At 47.4% G+C, this 16,069-nt stretch overlaps 1 protein-coding gene across 4 annotated transcripts in view; it reads left to right on the top strand.

Annotated features, from left to right (window-relative positions):
* CHD7 (chromodomain helicase DNA binding protein 7) overlaps positions 1-15,586 on the top strand; it is a 181,491-nt gene extending 165,905 nt beyond the window's left edge. For 2 of the 4 annotated variants that reach the window (XM_082601628.1, XM_082601629.1), the window contains exons 26-37: positions 742-871; positions 1,356-1,428; positions 1,588-1,645; positions 2,339-2,567; positions 2,786-3,747; positions 4,508-4,668; positions 6,603-6,833; positions 7,062-7,505; positions 10,583-10,804; positions 11,862-12,002; positions 12,221-12,325; positions 13,619-15,586. In XM_082601628.1, the coding sequence (XP_082457754.1) occupies positions 742-871; positions 1,356-1,428; positions 1,588-1,645; positions 2,339-2,567; positions 2,786-3,747; positions 4,508-4,668; positions 6,603-6,833; positions 7,062-7,505; positions 10,583-10,804; positions 11,862-12,002; positions 12,221-12,325; positions 13,619-14,611 (3,749 nt within the window). In that variant the 3' untranslated portion in view covers positions 14,612-15,586. The remainder of the gene's footprint in view (positions 1-741; positions 872-1,355; positions 1,429-1,587; positions 1,646-2,338; positions 2,568-2,785; positions 3,748-4,507; positions 4,669-6,602; positions 6,834-7,061; positions 7,506-10,582; positions 10,805-11,861; positions 12,003-12,220; positions 12,326-13,618) is intronic. The other 2 variants (XM_082601631.1, XM_082601630.1) reach the window with 2 other exon arrangements.
* Positions 15,587-16,069: the final 483 nt, after the last annotated feature.

Raw genomic sequence — 16,069 nt, 5'->3', positions numbered from 1 at the left:
GCTTATAAAACCTTTCATGATTACAGTTTGGCTTGCGGCTCTACAGCAGTTAGGAGCGGGGTGTGGTAGTACACATCCTAATTGAATTGTGCTCTTCTGCCTCCGTACCACAGCCGTGTTTTGTGAGCTCAGCCTAAAAATCATCCTCCCGCAGTGCACTGTTGGGATCTGCCATCTTCCATCTAGTCAACTCGGGCAGTCAGAAAGCAAATTGCAGCCTGAAAACCATAGAGGGAACAGTGTCATCTTACTGACACGCGTCATCCTAAACCTAATAAGACAGGTTCGCTGGCCTGACGTAGACAGGGATGTTTCAGCCGGCGGTGCATGTTCCTGCAGGACCGAAGCTGTTCCCAGGGAAGGTGGGGTGGACCACTGCAGAGGTCACAGAAGAACATTACGAAGCCTTTTAATGCCAAGCAAAATTAGGTCTTGGGGACAATCGGGTCAGACATCTTCCCAGGCATCTTGCAGTTATTCTGAACCTGTTTTTCCGTTAGTATTTGCAGTCATTCTGATAGCATCCCTGAAATGTAACCTGGCCCCCTCCTCCCCCTCCACATCTGCCCGGGGATAAGTGTTCCATAGAATAGGCTACTACAGCCTGGTCCGTTTAAATCCTACATAAAATGATCACCTCAATCGAGAGCCACGGGTGAGGTGGCCGTGCTCGTGATCCTGTGAGTGATGGGCCTTCGTTGTTTCCGTGTGTGTCCTCTGTGGGCCGGTGGGACGGCACAGGGTACGAGAAGTACAATTCCATGCGAGCTGACCCCGCGCTGTGTTTCCTGGAACGAGTTGGTATGCCCGATGCCAAGGCCATCGCTGCCGAGCAGAGAGGAACAGACATGCTAGCAGATGGCGGTGATGGGTAAGAAGGACATTTTAAAATTTTAATAAACTTTATGTCAGTGTCACATCTACTGGCAGGGTTCAGTTCTTACACGGCACTGTGCATTACATTGCATCTGATTTGGACTTAAGTGATGTTTACCAGTGTAGTCTGTTTATATATCATAATGACTATTTAAACACAATATATGATCTAGATAATCTGCAACTTGTCTTTTCCAAATGATGACAAGCCCCCGCCCCCCAACACACACACACACACACACACACACACACACACACACACACACACACACACACACACACACACACACACACACACACACACACACACCACCCCCACCCCATCCCCCATGGCGGCACGATTTGAATACCGACAGAGTCGCTTTGGATGTCAGACTCAGAAGTTAAAGTGGCATCAGGCGGGTTGTTACTCTTTCCCAGGCTCCCTTCAGTCTCTTGCTCATCAGTGTGATTTAAACATTTTTTAAAATTTTATATAGGGGAGAATTTGATAGAGAAGATGAAGACCCAGAATATAAACCAACCAGAACGCCGTTCAAGGATGAAATAGATGTAAGAACTTGAGTACATTGACTTTTACGGCACCAGTAAAATATTGTATGCTCATATAAGACTTGTTAAACTTTACAGATAATGGCCTTTTCTTTAAAAGATAAAAGCAAAGTAAAACCCCAAATTAAAATAATTTCTCTTTCTCGCTTTGCTTTTGAGGAATTTGCAAATTCTCCTCCAGAAGACAAGGAAGAACCCATGGAAATACGCGGCCCAGGTATGGCTCCCTGAAAGCCGGGGGGAGCAGGGCTGAAGCGTGGGGTGCAGGCCTTGCCTTGCGGCTGGACTGCCGCCGCTTCACCACGGCGGCGTCTTCAAGTGCCGCTTCATCTACGCTGACTCGCCTCTTTTGTGAAGAATTCTAATGCCTGTTTATTCTTGGTTTTTCATTCTGTTGAATTTCTTTGATAAAATAACTATTTTTTGGATTAAGATAATTTACATATTTATGTTTCAAATCAGGTCGTGAAAACTTTGAAGCATCTTTAGAAATACAGCTCTTAAAAACGGCATTTGTTAAGTATCTGCCAGTTTACTGAGACACTACTACCCTTTTTTCTTAACGTAAGATCATTAGCTCACAATTTTGTGACTGTCTTTTACGTTCAAGATGATCACATTACAGGAGGGCACCCTTATCATGTAGTTTGCGGCACAAAGTATGTTTCTTTATGTACGATTGACGTATGACCTTGGTTTTTTTCCCCCTAAGGAGCTGAGAAAGAAATGGTTTACAAGTTCCACACTAACATCGCTCCTTATTTATATTGTAAAAACGAGAGCCTACGATGTCCTTTCCCACACTGCCACTTGAATGTTAGCGAGTCATCTCGTTTTGCTTTGGCTGGGAAACCCTGTGTATGGCGAGGTTATGGCTACACATTCAGAAATCTTCTCTTCGATTCCCCAGGCAAGCACAGCGAGGGCAGCGCCGAGTTAGGCCAGCTGTACTGGCCCAATACCTCGACCCTGACCACCCGTCTGCGCAGGCTCATTACCGCCTATCAGCGCAGCTACAAAAGGCAGCAGCTGAGGCAGGAGGCTCTGATGAAGACCGACCGGCGGAGACGGCGGCCCCGGGAGGAAGTGCGGGCCCTGGAAGCTGAAAGGGAGGCTATAATATCGGAGAAACGGCAGAAGTGAGTTCCCGCGGGTGCACCAGCGCCTGGTACCTTGCCCTCTGCTCTCCTCCACCCGCGGGAGGCAGGCATCGCAGGCAGGATAACCGCCGTCAAAGCGGCCCCCCCAGAAGGAGACAAGCCCTGTGAATTAAGTTCAGGGCCAACGAGGAAAAGCAGTAATAAACGTGAAGCCTTTTTACGCAGCCCAAGTCCGGCTAACGTCTCCTTTCTGACAGGTGGACGCGACGGGAAGAGGCGGACTTCTACCGCGTGGTGTCCACGTTTGGGGTGATTTTTGACCCGGCGAAACAACAGTTCGACTGGAACCAATTCCGAGCCTTTGCCAGGCTTGACAAGAAGTCCGATGAGAGTCTGGAGAAGTACTTCAGCTGCTTCGTGGCCATGTGCCGGCGGGTGTGTCGCGTGCCCGCCAAGCCAGATGGCGGTAGGTTCGCCGGGCACGGAACAGCGGGGCGGGGGCGGGGCGGGCGCCCTCGGGTGACACGCGCTCCCCCTGCCGCAGAGCCGCCCGACCTGCCCTCGGCGATCGAGCCCATCACGGAGGAGCGCGCCTCGCGCACCCTGTACCGCATCGAGCTGCTGCGGAAGATCCGCGAGCAGGTGCTGCGCCACCCGCAGCTGGCCGAGCGGCTCCGGCTCTGCCAGCCCAGCCTGGACCTGCCCGAGTGGTGGGAGTGCGGCAGGCATGACCGGGACCTGTTGGTGGGCGCCGCCAAGCACGGGGTCAGCCGCACGGACTACCACATCCTCAACGACCCCGAGCTCTCCTTCCTGGACGCGCACAAAACCTTCGCCCAGACCCGAGGGGCGGCCGGCGCCCCGGCCCTGAGCGCGCTGGCCCTGGGCTTTGGCCAGACGCCCGCTACCGCCGCCGCCGCCCCCGCCGCCGCCACCGCCCCGGGCCAGGAGGAGAAGGCGGGAGGGGCGGAGGCCAAGGCCGGGGAGGCGGGGGAGGCCGAGGCGAAGGAGGAGGAGGAGGAGGCCGAGGGCGGCGGGAAGGACCGGAAGCAGGACCGCGAGGCCGAGGCCGAGCCCGGCGCCGGGAAGAGCGAGCCGAGAGGGGTGGAGGTCGGTGCGGACACGGGGCCCAAGTCCATTTCGGAAAAGGGTTCCGAGGAGGACGAAGAGGAAAAGCTGGAGGACGACGACAAGTCGGAAGAGTCTTCCCAGCCCGAAGGTAACTCCTGGCCCTCCAGGCCTCTCCTGACCCCATCCCCGCAGGTGTCTTCCTGTCATGTGACCGGTGCTCTTTTTTTTCTTTCCAGTCGTTTTAAAGGTAATGATTGTACATTTCCTTCTGTGAAGGAATAGTGTCAGGTTATGCCTAGATGTACGTTGTGCTCTGATATGATGTGTCAGCGTGCTATTTCGAACGACTTAACTTCCCAGAAGGAGGGTTTTACAGACACTAACAATTTTAAAACAAATGATGCTTTATTTTTCATTCCGAAGTAAAGGGTGGGAGTAGAATCTGGGAAGAACCAGTTCTCTTCCTAAGCCCCAGGTAGGTTGCCGCACCTGCCACGAAGGAAAAATGAAGCGCCGCGTTGTACTTTTCTGCCGGAGCTGCGGCTCGAAACTGTGGCCAACGCATTAGTCCTTTTCCTGGTGGAGGAACAGAGGGTCTGCCGGGTCAGAGGCTTGGCTGTCATTCAGCCTCCCGCGAGACTTGTTCGCCGGATGCCTGACGACTAGTGACGTAACGTCCCTAATTCTCTACTTCCTCATCTGTAAAACAGGAATCACACCATCTACGTGAAAGGGCCCTCGCAAGCTTTAAGGGACAAGATTTGTAACATGCCTAATACCATTGTAGCCGTAGTAGGTACTCGATAAAATGGAGCTCATCAGCATTCAGATATTAAATCTTATCTTTTCTACACTCCCTTTTCAGCGATATGCTGGTTGTGAGCGATGCACATTAACTCATTTCTCAGCAGGAACTGTCTCGAGAGGGAAGAATTTTGATGAAGAGAGCAATGCTTCCATGAGCACTGCGAGGGATGAGACCCGAGACGGATTCTACATGGAGGATGGAGATCCATCCGTAGCTCAGCTCCTTCATGAAAGAACGTTTGCCTTCTCATTTTGGCCTAAGGTTGGTGGGGTTTTGTCGTTGTTTTGGTGACCAAAAAAGAATAGGGTGGAGGAAATCAGATTATTTGTCTAGTACAGTCTATGGATTATTGTTTCAAAAGACTCACCCCTCTGCCAAAGTAAAATGTGTGAATCTTTTTTAAAAAGAATTTTTTATTGTGGTAAAAAACACATAGCATGAAATTTACAGTCTTGACTGTTTTTAAGTGTGTAGTTGGGTAGAGTTAAATATTTTCAGGTTGTTGTAAAAGACACCCCCCAGGACTTTTTTTTATCTTGCAGGACTGAAACTCCTTCCCCGTAGGTCGACTCCCCTGCCCCACTGCCCCTAGACAACTACTATTCTACTTTCTGTTTCTGTGAACTTGGCTCCTTTAGCTTAGATACCTCATATAAGTGGAATCATACAGTACTAGTTTTTTTGTGACTGGTTTATTTCACTTAGTGTAATGTCCTCAAGGTCCATCTGTGTCAAAGCATGTAACAGGATTTCCTTTTGCTTTAAGGCTGAATAATATTCTATCGTGTGTATACACCACATTTTCTTTATCCATTCATCCATCATTGGGATATTTGGGTACCTTCCTCCTCTTAGCTTATTATGGTGCTACTGTAAATGTAAATGTACTAATGTCTCTTTGAGACCCTGCTTTCATTTCTTTTGGAAACATACCCATAAGTGGTATTGCTGGATCATGTGATGGTTCTATTAACTTTGGGGGGAACCTCTGTACTGTTTTCCATAGCCATTGTATCATTTTGTAATCCCATCAACAATGCCCGAGGGAACCTGTGTGGACTTTAAAACTGTGTGTTTTGGTTTTTTTTTAAATCCTGAAGCAGAACTTTCAGATTTAAGACAACTTCATACATTTGGAACCCTGTAATCTGAACTGGGAAGGGGGTGGGCGTTGACCCATTTGCTCGAATACATTATGAGATAATTCCAAATGCAGTTATCTGTAACCAAAAGCAAAGTAGAAATTACTTTTTTGGCTAACTGGCATAATTTTATAATAAATCCCTATGTAATTTGGGTCTGTTTCTCAGGGTGGGGAGATAATCATCCTAATCACCATAACAGGGCTGTCTGGTTTAAAACAAACAACACAAAAAAGGCTTCCGTGGACTCATCCCCAGGCCACTCTCCCATAGTGTTAATTGTGAAAGAAACAATGTGAAATTTTTAACTGAAGAGTGTACTATCGGAGACATTTTTTTTTCCTCTGTATGCTCCCTTATTTCCCCTGTTTTGCTAGTCTCCCTTATTGAGTTGAGAAGGCAGCTTCCCAGGTAAGCCGAAAGGTCCATAGTAGCAGGCTTTTAATCTATGGAAACTGGGTCTAAGAGCTGTAATTAGAAATTTTTAAAGTACACGCTTCAGTGAAACTTGAAGTGATGATAGGTGGGAGATGCAAATTGACGCTCATTAGGTGTTCCTAGGTTGCTGCCCGTTCATAATGCTGAACTTTATTAATAGTGACGCTAATGATGTCCCACTTCCTGGGACAGGCTGCGGTCCAGCCTGGGGACTGAAGCACCAGAGCGTCGAGAAGCTGACTGCAGGCTTCCATTGTCACCTGCTGACGTGCACCAACAATCTTTAGCCTACACAACAGTTACTTGTAAAACACGGGGACATTTTAGAGGTGGTGGTTATGCAACATTCTCTCGTTTTATGTGATTCACTGTTCATAATTGAAAAATGCTGAGTCTTATGTGTTGCGGCCACCTTCAGACCTCACACCAGTGTAAGGTGGTTCTGGTGGGTTTGGTTTATTTCCATGCTTGTTTGCTTTTTGTTTACTTTTGCTTTTCGCCTGCCCGTCTGCTTTTAAGCCTTTTCTGCTCTTCAGCTTCTCAGTGGATGTATGTATCTCGTAATTTTCACCAGGTCTTTGTTACAGTTTCGTGTGACTTTTCTTCTCCCTCCAGGATCGAGTAATGATAAACCGATTAGACAACATCTGTGAAGCAGTGTTGAAAGGCAAATGGCCGGTAAATAGGCGCCAGATGTTTGATTTCCAGGGCCTCATCCCTGGCTACACGCCCCCCACTGCCGACAGTCCCCTGCAGAAGAGGAGCCTGGCCGAGCTCTCCATGGTGGTGGGCCAGGCGAGCATCAGCAGCAGCGAGGACCTCACCACTTCCCCTCAGTTGTCCAAGGTCAGTTAGAGCGCTTTGCTGGTGCCGCTTAAAGATAAGCTCCCTTGACTTGGTTTGGAAGCTCGTGTTCACTGGTCCTACTGAGAAATAAGGAGGCTGCTGTTTCCTCCGCTCCGTTCAGCAGCCTCGGATGTTTAATTCCTTAAGCTTCTCGTTCCTGGTTTCCGCGAGCCAGCCCGTGCAGCAGGTACAGTTTTGGCTCACTCTTGTGTTGGGATTTCTCAACAGGAAGACGCCCTCAACCTCTCCGTCCCTCGCCAGCGGAGGAGGAGGAGGAGAAAGATCGAAATCGAGGCCGAAAGAGCTGCCAAGCGGCGAAACCTCATGGAGATGGTTGCCCAGCTGCGGGAGAATCAGGTGGTCTCGGAAAACGGACAAGAGAAAGTTGTCGATTTATCAAAGGCCTCGAGAGAGGCAGCAAGCTCTACCTCAAATTTTTCATCTCTTACTTCAAAGTTTATCTTGCCTAACGTCTCGGCGCCCATGTCTGATGCCTTTAAGACTCAGATGGAGCTGCTCCAGGCAGGCCTGTCCCGCACGCCCGCCAGGCATCTGCTCAACGGCTCCCTCGTGGATGGAGAGCCTCCCATGAAGAGGAGGCGGGGAAGGAGGAAAAACGTGGAGGGCCTCGACCTGCTGTTCATGAGCCACAAACGGACGTCATTGAGTGCAGTAAGTCCAGGGGCTGGCTCCCCCCGCGTGCCCGCGCCGGCGGCCCGGGTCCCGGCTCTGCTGCCCACTCCGGGGCGCGCGCCCCTCGGTGACGCGGCGCGAAAGCCGGCCCCTTCCGCTAAAGAAGGAGTCGCGATGGACAGAGTCGTGGTTCTGAGCCGGAAAACTGTGTTGAGCGTTGACGCAGGTCACTCGGCCTGAACCATGGGTAGCTTGAGGATTTATTCTTCCCAAGATCCTAATACATTGATCACTCTCGGAAGACTAGCCCAAAACAAAAACGTGTTCTTCTGAGCCTGTAATCCTTGTCTCTGAACCCTCGAGGTGGAAAAAGCTTCTGCTCTTAAAAGTATCCATCTGTTTGGGGCCTGGCGTTTATTAGATTCGTTCAGTTTCAGACTTAAGATTTGTGTTCGCATGCAAAGGCGGTGATTGCAAATCCTCTTGCCTCCAGAAGCAGATATTTTCAAAACCTCCACTGAACTGAGGTCTGTGCTAGTTTAGGTTTGCAAGAACTATGTTTGTCAGTGGATTTTGTCATCCTCTTCTTCAATTCAAAGGAAATGAGTGCAGTGTAATCAAAATAACTCTCTTCCCTAATCCGCTTCAACCAGTCACCTAGAAAAGTGCCGCCCAGCTAAGGATGAGGTTTTACCCCAGAGAGCCCGATTACACGAAGTCTTTTTAAAGCACTAAAATGGGTACAAGGTACTGTAAGCCTTTGGATTTGAAACCCGAATCAGCACAGAGGTGCTGGAGCTCCTGCCCAAGGAGATGGGGTGCCGGCGGCTGGCCCATCCCCTGGGCGGTGGGACACAGTTTGGGAAACACCGAGGGGAGACGTTTGTTTCAATATGTTTTTCCTTATTTTATTCCTATTATTATTTCCCCATTTTTTATTTCTTGAATTTAGAGGAAACTTAATAAAAGAGTAGGGAAGGCGTGGTCAAGTTAGAGTTTGGAAGTGACAAAATAGCCTTCACTGAAACTTGCCCCCTAAGTGGGGTCTGATTAAACCAGAAGCATCCGGGTGGTTAAAAGGTAATTTTCAAAACTCATTACGAATGTACCAGTGGTAGTAATGGTCTTTTTTGTTGATCATCTGACTACTTCTAGAATCTTGAAAAATACACCTCACAGTGGATCAGCTGTGATTGTTTTTTCCCTAAGTTAAAACGCCATTTCTAGGTGTGTGGTCCCCAAAGTGGCATCGCCAGCCACTAGCTTCCTGCTGGGAACCACCCTGATGCTTTGATAGGTTTTGTTCACTGAACAAACATCAACAAATCGGGAGTTTCTGCAGCTCACACACGGCTTCATTTATTGTCTTTCAATTTGAATCTCACGTTTGTCTGTGGACCCAGCGTCAGGGATTAACAGTCAGTGCGACCAAGTCCTATTGTAGTTATACACCCTATATTAAACTTATGGCTGACTTTATTCACTCACATATTTTAAGCTGTCCCTAGGAATTTATTGTTTCTTTCCCCTGAGGTCATATTTAGCAACCTGGCTCAAAACTCCTAACAGATGTTAAGAGAATGTATTTTTATTTTTATTATTTTAGTTTTTTTTTTTAACTCTTAACTGTTGGAATTTGGGAATTCCTCATTTGGTATTATAGAGGGTTATGTGCATGCACATAAAATACAAGGAGAATGCTGATTGGTCTGTAAATAAACTGAGTAGTGAAGAGGTATAGAGGTCGGCAAGGTTACTTGTGTGGAACAAGACAGATCCCAAAATGTTGTGTTGTGTTAGCATTCAAACTGGAGACCACTGTGCAGCTGTGAAAAGTAAGTAAGTTGTGAGAGCCAACCCCGCCCTGAGCCAGGCACGGGGATGCGAAGAATAAAGGCCCGACGGGTGCCTGCACCAGAGAACTCAGTGTAAAAGACGGGTGACAGATAAATAACAACATATCACTGTCGTGAGAAGCCCCTGGGGTACTCTGAAAACCCAAAGGAAGAATGGGACTGGAGGAGGAGGATATGGGGAGAAACAGACGGGGAAGTTTCCCTGGCGTTGGTCAAACCTCGGTGAAATTTTGAAGGTTGTATGGGGGTTAAGTCATTTGAAAAGAGGGGGCGGGGAGAGCATGTGCAAAGGCACTGAGGCCAGAGAGAGCCTATCATGTCTGGTGAACTGAAAGTTACTGGCCAGGGACTTTGGTGAGGAGGCAGCTTCAGCAGAGATGACCTTGGCGACAAGGTAGGCTGCAAACCACGGAGGGCTGTGATTGCCATGCTAAAGAACTTGGATTTTATCCTGAAGGTGATGCGGATTCACTTATCAAAATAGCTTAAGCAGGGGAGTGATGTAGCATGATTTTTGAGCAGAGTGGAGGTTGGATTAAAGAAGGGTGGAACTAGAATCAGGTGGAGCGTTTAGGAGTAAATGCAGTGATACAGGTGGTCAGTGACGGAGACCTGAACCAAAGCGGGAACAGTAGGGATGGACAGATGGGCCTCACTGAAGATGTCTGCAGGTTGAAATAACAGAGTTTGAGGACCAGTGGCTGGGTGATGGTAGAGTCTCAACTCTAACTCAACTTCAGTTAGAGTTGATTTTTCCAGTGTTGCCACACACGGCTCATGTGAGCTATTGTACTACCGACAAAAGTGTACTGATCACAGAGTGCCAAATAGCTAGGTATAAACTGGCTTTTGGAACATTGCTTTAATTATAATTTCTTTAATGATGCTATCCAGGGATCCCCAAAAGAGATTGAGCAGCTACCTTTCATGCATATCGGGCTCAGGCTCCACTGCCTGTGTCATGCTCCTAGTGGCTTGCTTAAGGTCTCAAACATGGAGCGGTGATGGACCACATCACATCAAAGTCCACAGTGATGGACTGTGAATTTTCTACCCCATTAACTTATTCTGCAGTGTGAAGAATGATACATGTTCCATCTTCTCACTTAATAGCTGTTCCCAAACTGCCGTTGTTTCAAGTAACTTTTTTCCCTTTATGATCAGAGATCCATTATGCTAGGCTGGCGTCTCCTCGGGCTAGGATGTTGTCAGGATCTCTCTCTTCATGTGAGAATTCCGACCATTGTCAACTTTCTGCAGGAGGATGCTGAGGTGACCAAAGCTTTTGAAGAAGATATAGAGACCCCACCTACAAGAAACATTCCTTCTCCTGGACAGCTGGACCCAGACACGCGGATCCCTGTTATAAATCTCGAAGATGGGACTAGGCTGGTGGGGGAAGAAGCTCCTAAAAATAAGGACTTAGTTGAATGGCTGAAGCTGCATCCCGCTTACACTGTTGATATGCCAAGTTACGTACCAGTGAGTATCACAGAGTGCAGAGTTGGGAGGATTCTTGCTCAGTCAGTCCATTTCCTTCTCCCACGCGACGGAGAAATCCCTGGTCCCCCTGCCTTTCGCCTGAATGTCTCGTCATCTCGGACGTTTCCTAGCTTTTGTCATTGTATGTTCTACATTAGAGAAACTAGCTTCAGGTCTGTCCTACGTGACGGGCGGCCTTGTAGTTATTTGAAGACGCCTAGTACACATTTCCTTGCTTTTTCCTTCTCCCACCAAATAGATGTTTGTTTTTTTTTTCTGTTACTCTTCACGTGGCGTGGTTTCCAGGGGGGTCTCGTTATTGGGAAGACACTCCCCAACGTGCTCTAATTGGTCTCTGGACTGGGTCTGCCCAGCACAGAATATTAGGAAGCTGTTACTGCAGAGACCTGAGCCGCTAACACAGCCCAAGACTTTATTAGCCTCTTAAACAAGTAACACTCACGCCGTTTATTAAACATGAGACTGGATCTCCAGATGATTTGTCACTTAAACTGTTTGCTAGCTGGTTGTGCAGATGTTTTACGTCCTATAACTTATGTGACTGAATTTTTGAAAACTTAAGTGTAGGAGTTTACATTTTATCTTGTTGAGTTCCTGCCACTCAGAATGCACCCTCCTGCAAAGGCTCTTTTATCCCTTGGGTTGTTTCTCCTCATGTACAGTCGCATGTCGTAGATGTGAGATCACCTCTGTATCCACTCAAGTCTCTGAGTAGAGATTAGCAAAGGTACCAGAGAAAGTTTCCTTTTCAAATACCATGACTTGGTTAAACATTTGAAGAAAAGATTTTAAGCAAGTTATTGAGAGATAAAAGGAAAAGCATGTTCTCCGCTTCTAAGTTTGTTCCTTAAGTAAAGGAAAAAGAGAATAGTCTTTCCTTTCAAAGGAAACTATGGTTTCTAATAATTAAAATGATTCTTGAAACTTCCATAGTAATTGAAAATGGCTTGACGGTTCTGTTTGTCATTTATATAGGAAAGAACAAGTACTAAGTACAATTTTACTAAATATGATTTTTGTTTTTGTTTTTTTGCAGAAGAATGCAGATGTGCTGTTTTCCTCATTTCAGAAACCGAAACAGAAACGACATAGATGTCGAAACCCTAATAAATTGGATATAAACACTTTGACAGGAGAAGAAAGGGTGCCTGTTGTCAATAAACGAAATGGGAAGAAGGTAAACATTGGGAAAGGGAATTGATCTCTATGTGATTTCTTTTCCCAGAAAGAAGTGTTTTATTCTGACATCTTTTATAGGGGAAAAGAATCATGTTTCTTCCAGAATACCTGTATATTTATATGATCTGTGTACGTATATGTGTAGATACACAGACGGGAGGGGGAGAGGGAAGAATTTGTCTGTTTCTAAATCATTTTCCGAATGCCTCTCCCTAGATGGGTGGAGCTATGGCGCCTCCGATGAAGGATCTACCCCGGTGGCTGGAAGAAAACCCCGAGTTTGCAGTTGCCCCAGACTGGACCGATATAGTCAAGCAGTCTGTAAGTACAGACTCTGCCTTTCTGTCCAGAAAGGTATCTGTACAAAACTGTTTTCCTGAATTTTTCTTTATTTTCTGTGGGCCATTAATTATTCAATGATAACTTATTCTTGGCTTAAAAGAGTTGACATAATGCATCATTTTCATACATCATTAATACATCATCATTCCTTGTATCAATATGTCATTAATCCACCAAGGTAGATTAATTTGACAGCTCTGACTTAAAGGGATTGTATAGAAATATCCATTCACAGTCTTCGAGGCAGACTTGCTCCGGGGAGGAATGCCCCAGGTAAACATGGCTAACAGCATCTTTGGAATGGAATTTATGGTGGTTGAGATCCTTAAGATTAACTGTGATTTCTGATTTTAAAATAAATGAAAAAATACAGCAATTCTGCCTAAGCATTAATCTCACTATTTCTTTTTTAAATTAATTTGTTTAAACGTCTTGATTTCTTTTTGTTTGTTTCAAGTATCCAGTAAAAGTGCTTATTTTTCTTTTGGTATACAGTTCTATCAGTCTTCACACATGGATGGTTTCTTGAACCACCATAATCAGAATACAGACAGTTCTGTGACTCGCCCAAATTCCTTTGTATTATTCTCTGTCCCCACCCCTAGCCCAGGGCAACCGCTCGCAGATCTGTTCTCCATCCCTAGAGGTTTTGTCTTTTTGAGGATGTCACCTAAACAGAAGCATAAATTGCGTACCCTTTTTGAGACGGCTCCCTTCACTCATCGTATTGAGATTCATCCAAGTGGTTACATGTGTCACAGGTTTCGCTGCTGACCAAGGCTCCTGTGTGTGGATGTACCCCTGGGTGTGGTTACCCATCACCCACGAAAGGACATCTGGGCTGTTTTCAGACTTTGACAATTATGAGTAGAACTGCTATAAACATTCATGTACAGGTTTTTGTGTGAACATGAGTTTTTGTTTCTCCAGGGTAGATACTAAAATATAACTTTAAATTTTCCATAGTTTTCAACTTCCTTCTGATGTGATATTTCTCGAGTTAGCTATGGATGCAGATATCTTGACATTTACCTCACCGATAGAGTAGCCTTTAACATTTTTTTCTGCAATTCAGCATAATTCGGTGAGCTATGCAGTGCTAAAAAAGAGGAGTTTTGCTTTCCGAGGTCTGATCCTTGAGCTTCTAGAATGGAAATAATTGTGTATTTCCATTCCGAATGTCAGTGTTCAGTCCATCACAAAGTCCCGCGTGGAAATGAGGTTTTCTTCCGAAGCTTTGATAGCCCCTGTTTGCCTCTCCCTTCCTTTCAGGGTTTCGTTCCTGAGTCGATGTTTGACCGTCTTCTCACCGGACCCGTGGTGCGGGGAGAAGGGGCGAGCCGGCGGGGACGGAGGCCCAAAAGTGAAATCGCCCGCGCCGCCGCCGCCGCCGTGGCCTCCACGTCGGGCATCAACCCCCTGCTGGTGAACAGCCTGTTCGCTGGGATGGACCTGACGAGCCTGCAGAGCCTCCAGAACCTCCAGTCTCTGCAGCTGGCCGGCCTCATGGGCTTCCCTCCGGGACTGGCCACGGCCACGGCCGCCGCCGCCGCCGGAGGCGACGCCAAGAACCCGGCCGCCGTGCTGCCCCTGGTGCTGCCGGGCGTGGCCGGCCTGCCCAGCATGTTCGGGCTGGGCGGGCTGCTCAACACCCCGCTGTCCGCCGCCGCCGCCGCCGCCGCCGCCGCCGCCGCCGGCAACACCGCCGCCGCGGCCGCCGGCAACACCGCCGCCGCGGCCGCCGGCAACACCGCCGCCGCGGGCGGCCCCGCGGAGCCGGAAGACGGCGCGTGCAAAGCGGAGGAGAAGGGCAACGAGAACGAGGACGAGAACAAGGACTCGGAGAAAAGCACAGACGCCGTTCCGGGCCCGGACCCTGCGAATGGCTCTGTTGGTGCTGCTACTGGCCCGGCCGGCCTGCCCTCCAACCCGCTCGCGTTCAACCCCTTCCTCCTGTCCACCATGGCCCCGGGCCTCTTCTACCCGTCCATGTTTCTACCTCCGGGACTGGGGGGATTGACGCTGCCGGGCTTCCCCGCCTTGGCGGGACTGCAGAACGCCGTGGGCTCCGGCGACGACAAGGCTCCCGACAAGGCCGAGGGGGGCGCCTTTCAGGAAGAGGAGACCCTCGAGGGCAGCGACGCCGAGGAGAGCCTGGACAAGACGGCGGAGTCCTCAGTCTTAGAAGACGAGATAGCGCAGGGCGAAGAGCTAGACTCACTCGACGGGGGGGACGAAATAGAAAACAATGAAAATGATGGCTAAGCAGTACCAGTTTCAGTTAAAGTGTTTAAAACTTCTGACAAGTGGTAGTCCTACTGTTTACACTCACACTTAATGTTCATGCCTAGTTTTATAAGCTGTTCTGTAACATAGTGTAGCAAAAGAAAAAAAAAGTCCAAGTCATGTTATACAGGTGTGTCAAAAGGTATCTTGGTCATTAAGTATTGTGCAGTGCATTATTTATTATCCCTAGGAGAGATGAAATTTGAGAGATGATCATGTCTTTTTAAGGAAACTTACATAATGCTCTGCTTTTTTGTTTTGTTTTTTCCTTTTCCTTTTCTTTTGGTACCATTGGTATTATAATAAAGAGCAATTTGTAACCAAGTGGCACGAATGGAAGGAAGTGCTGCTCAAAGGAAGTATGAAGTTATATATTTAATTTTTTAATTTTAATTTTTTTGCTGTGAAGGTCAAGATGAAATTTACCATACATATCACCCTTGCTCATTTGTTTCCCTTTTTGACTACACGGGGGTTCCCGCACTTGCGCATCCCACACATCCACACACTCTGACAATCTCCACCTTAGTGTGAGCGTCTCTGTCCCGAGGCGCAGCAATAAGAAGGCAGCTGTTGAATGTGAAGGGTCCCTTTGGAAATTAACCTACTGGGAGGGTTCTTGCCAGACAGAACTGCAGTTCCATTGTCTCGTGGTCTTGTAATGCACTGGTATAAACAAAATAAATAGATGAATAAATAAAGAGTGAGAGAGAATCAGGTACCTTTTTTAAATTAAAGGACTTTGTTACTTTAGCCACAAGCTAAAACAGCATTACCTCAGCTCTAAACTAGCCTTGAAGTTTACAGACATGACTTTGTAAATGTATTGTTTTTCTTTGTTGTGATGTCCTTTTATTTTTTTTCCCTTTGAAAACTGCTATCATGTAAGATAAAATGTAAATTGCTGCCAACTGTAGTAATGATGCTTTTAATAAAAGTGACCCATGATATGCAGAGATGTAATTATAGAATGTAGTAGGGTAGGGGAACTGGTTTCACTCTATTTTTTTGTATTCGCAATAGATGCAAATACAGCATTCTGGCCTTTGTACAGTTTCTTGATATATCCTCCTATACCAGATTAGCTGTTGGTAATACGCTAAACTGATTGTCTTCCGACTAGACTGGAAGAAAAACCTCACATTACCTTGACATAATTCCACTCCAGATATCTCAGCAGCACCACACGCAGAAACCTCCCATTACTCCCTCAAAAGGGCATGCGAGGCTGAGACTACTTAAAAAACGTGTGCAGCGTCTGATAACGTGGTACACCGAGGAACAAAGGGTCAAAAGAAAAACGAGGCTTTAATAGGCACAATATCTGGGTCATTTATCCTCGGTTAATGGGTAGAAAAACACAATGCCGTGGTGTCAGCAAGGGACGCAAAGGCACTCTGGTGTCCTGAGGACCCGGGCTCGGTGCCAGCGCCACGG

Source organism: Mesoplodon mirus (genome assembly GCF_964341445.2).
Source record: "Mesoplodon mirus genome assembly, chromosome: 16".
Lineage (NCBI taxonomy): Eukaryota > Metazoa > Chordata > Mammalia > Artiodactyla > Ziphiidae > Mesoplodon > Mesoplodon mirus.
Note: the sequence above shows the minus strand (reverse complement) of the source record. Positions and strands in the feature narration are given on the sequence as shown.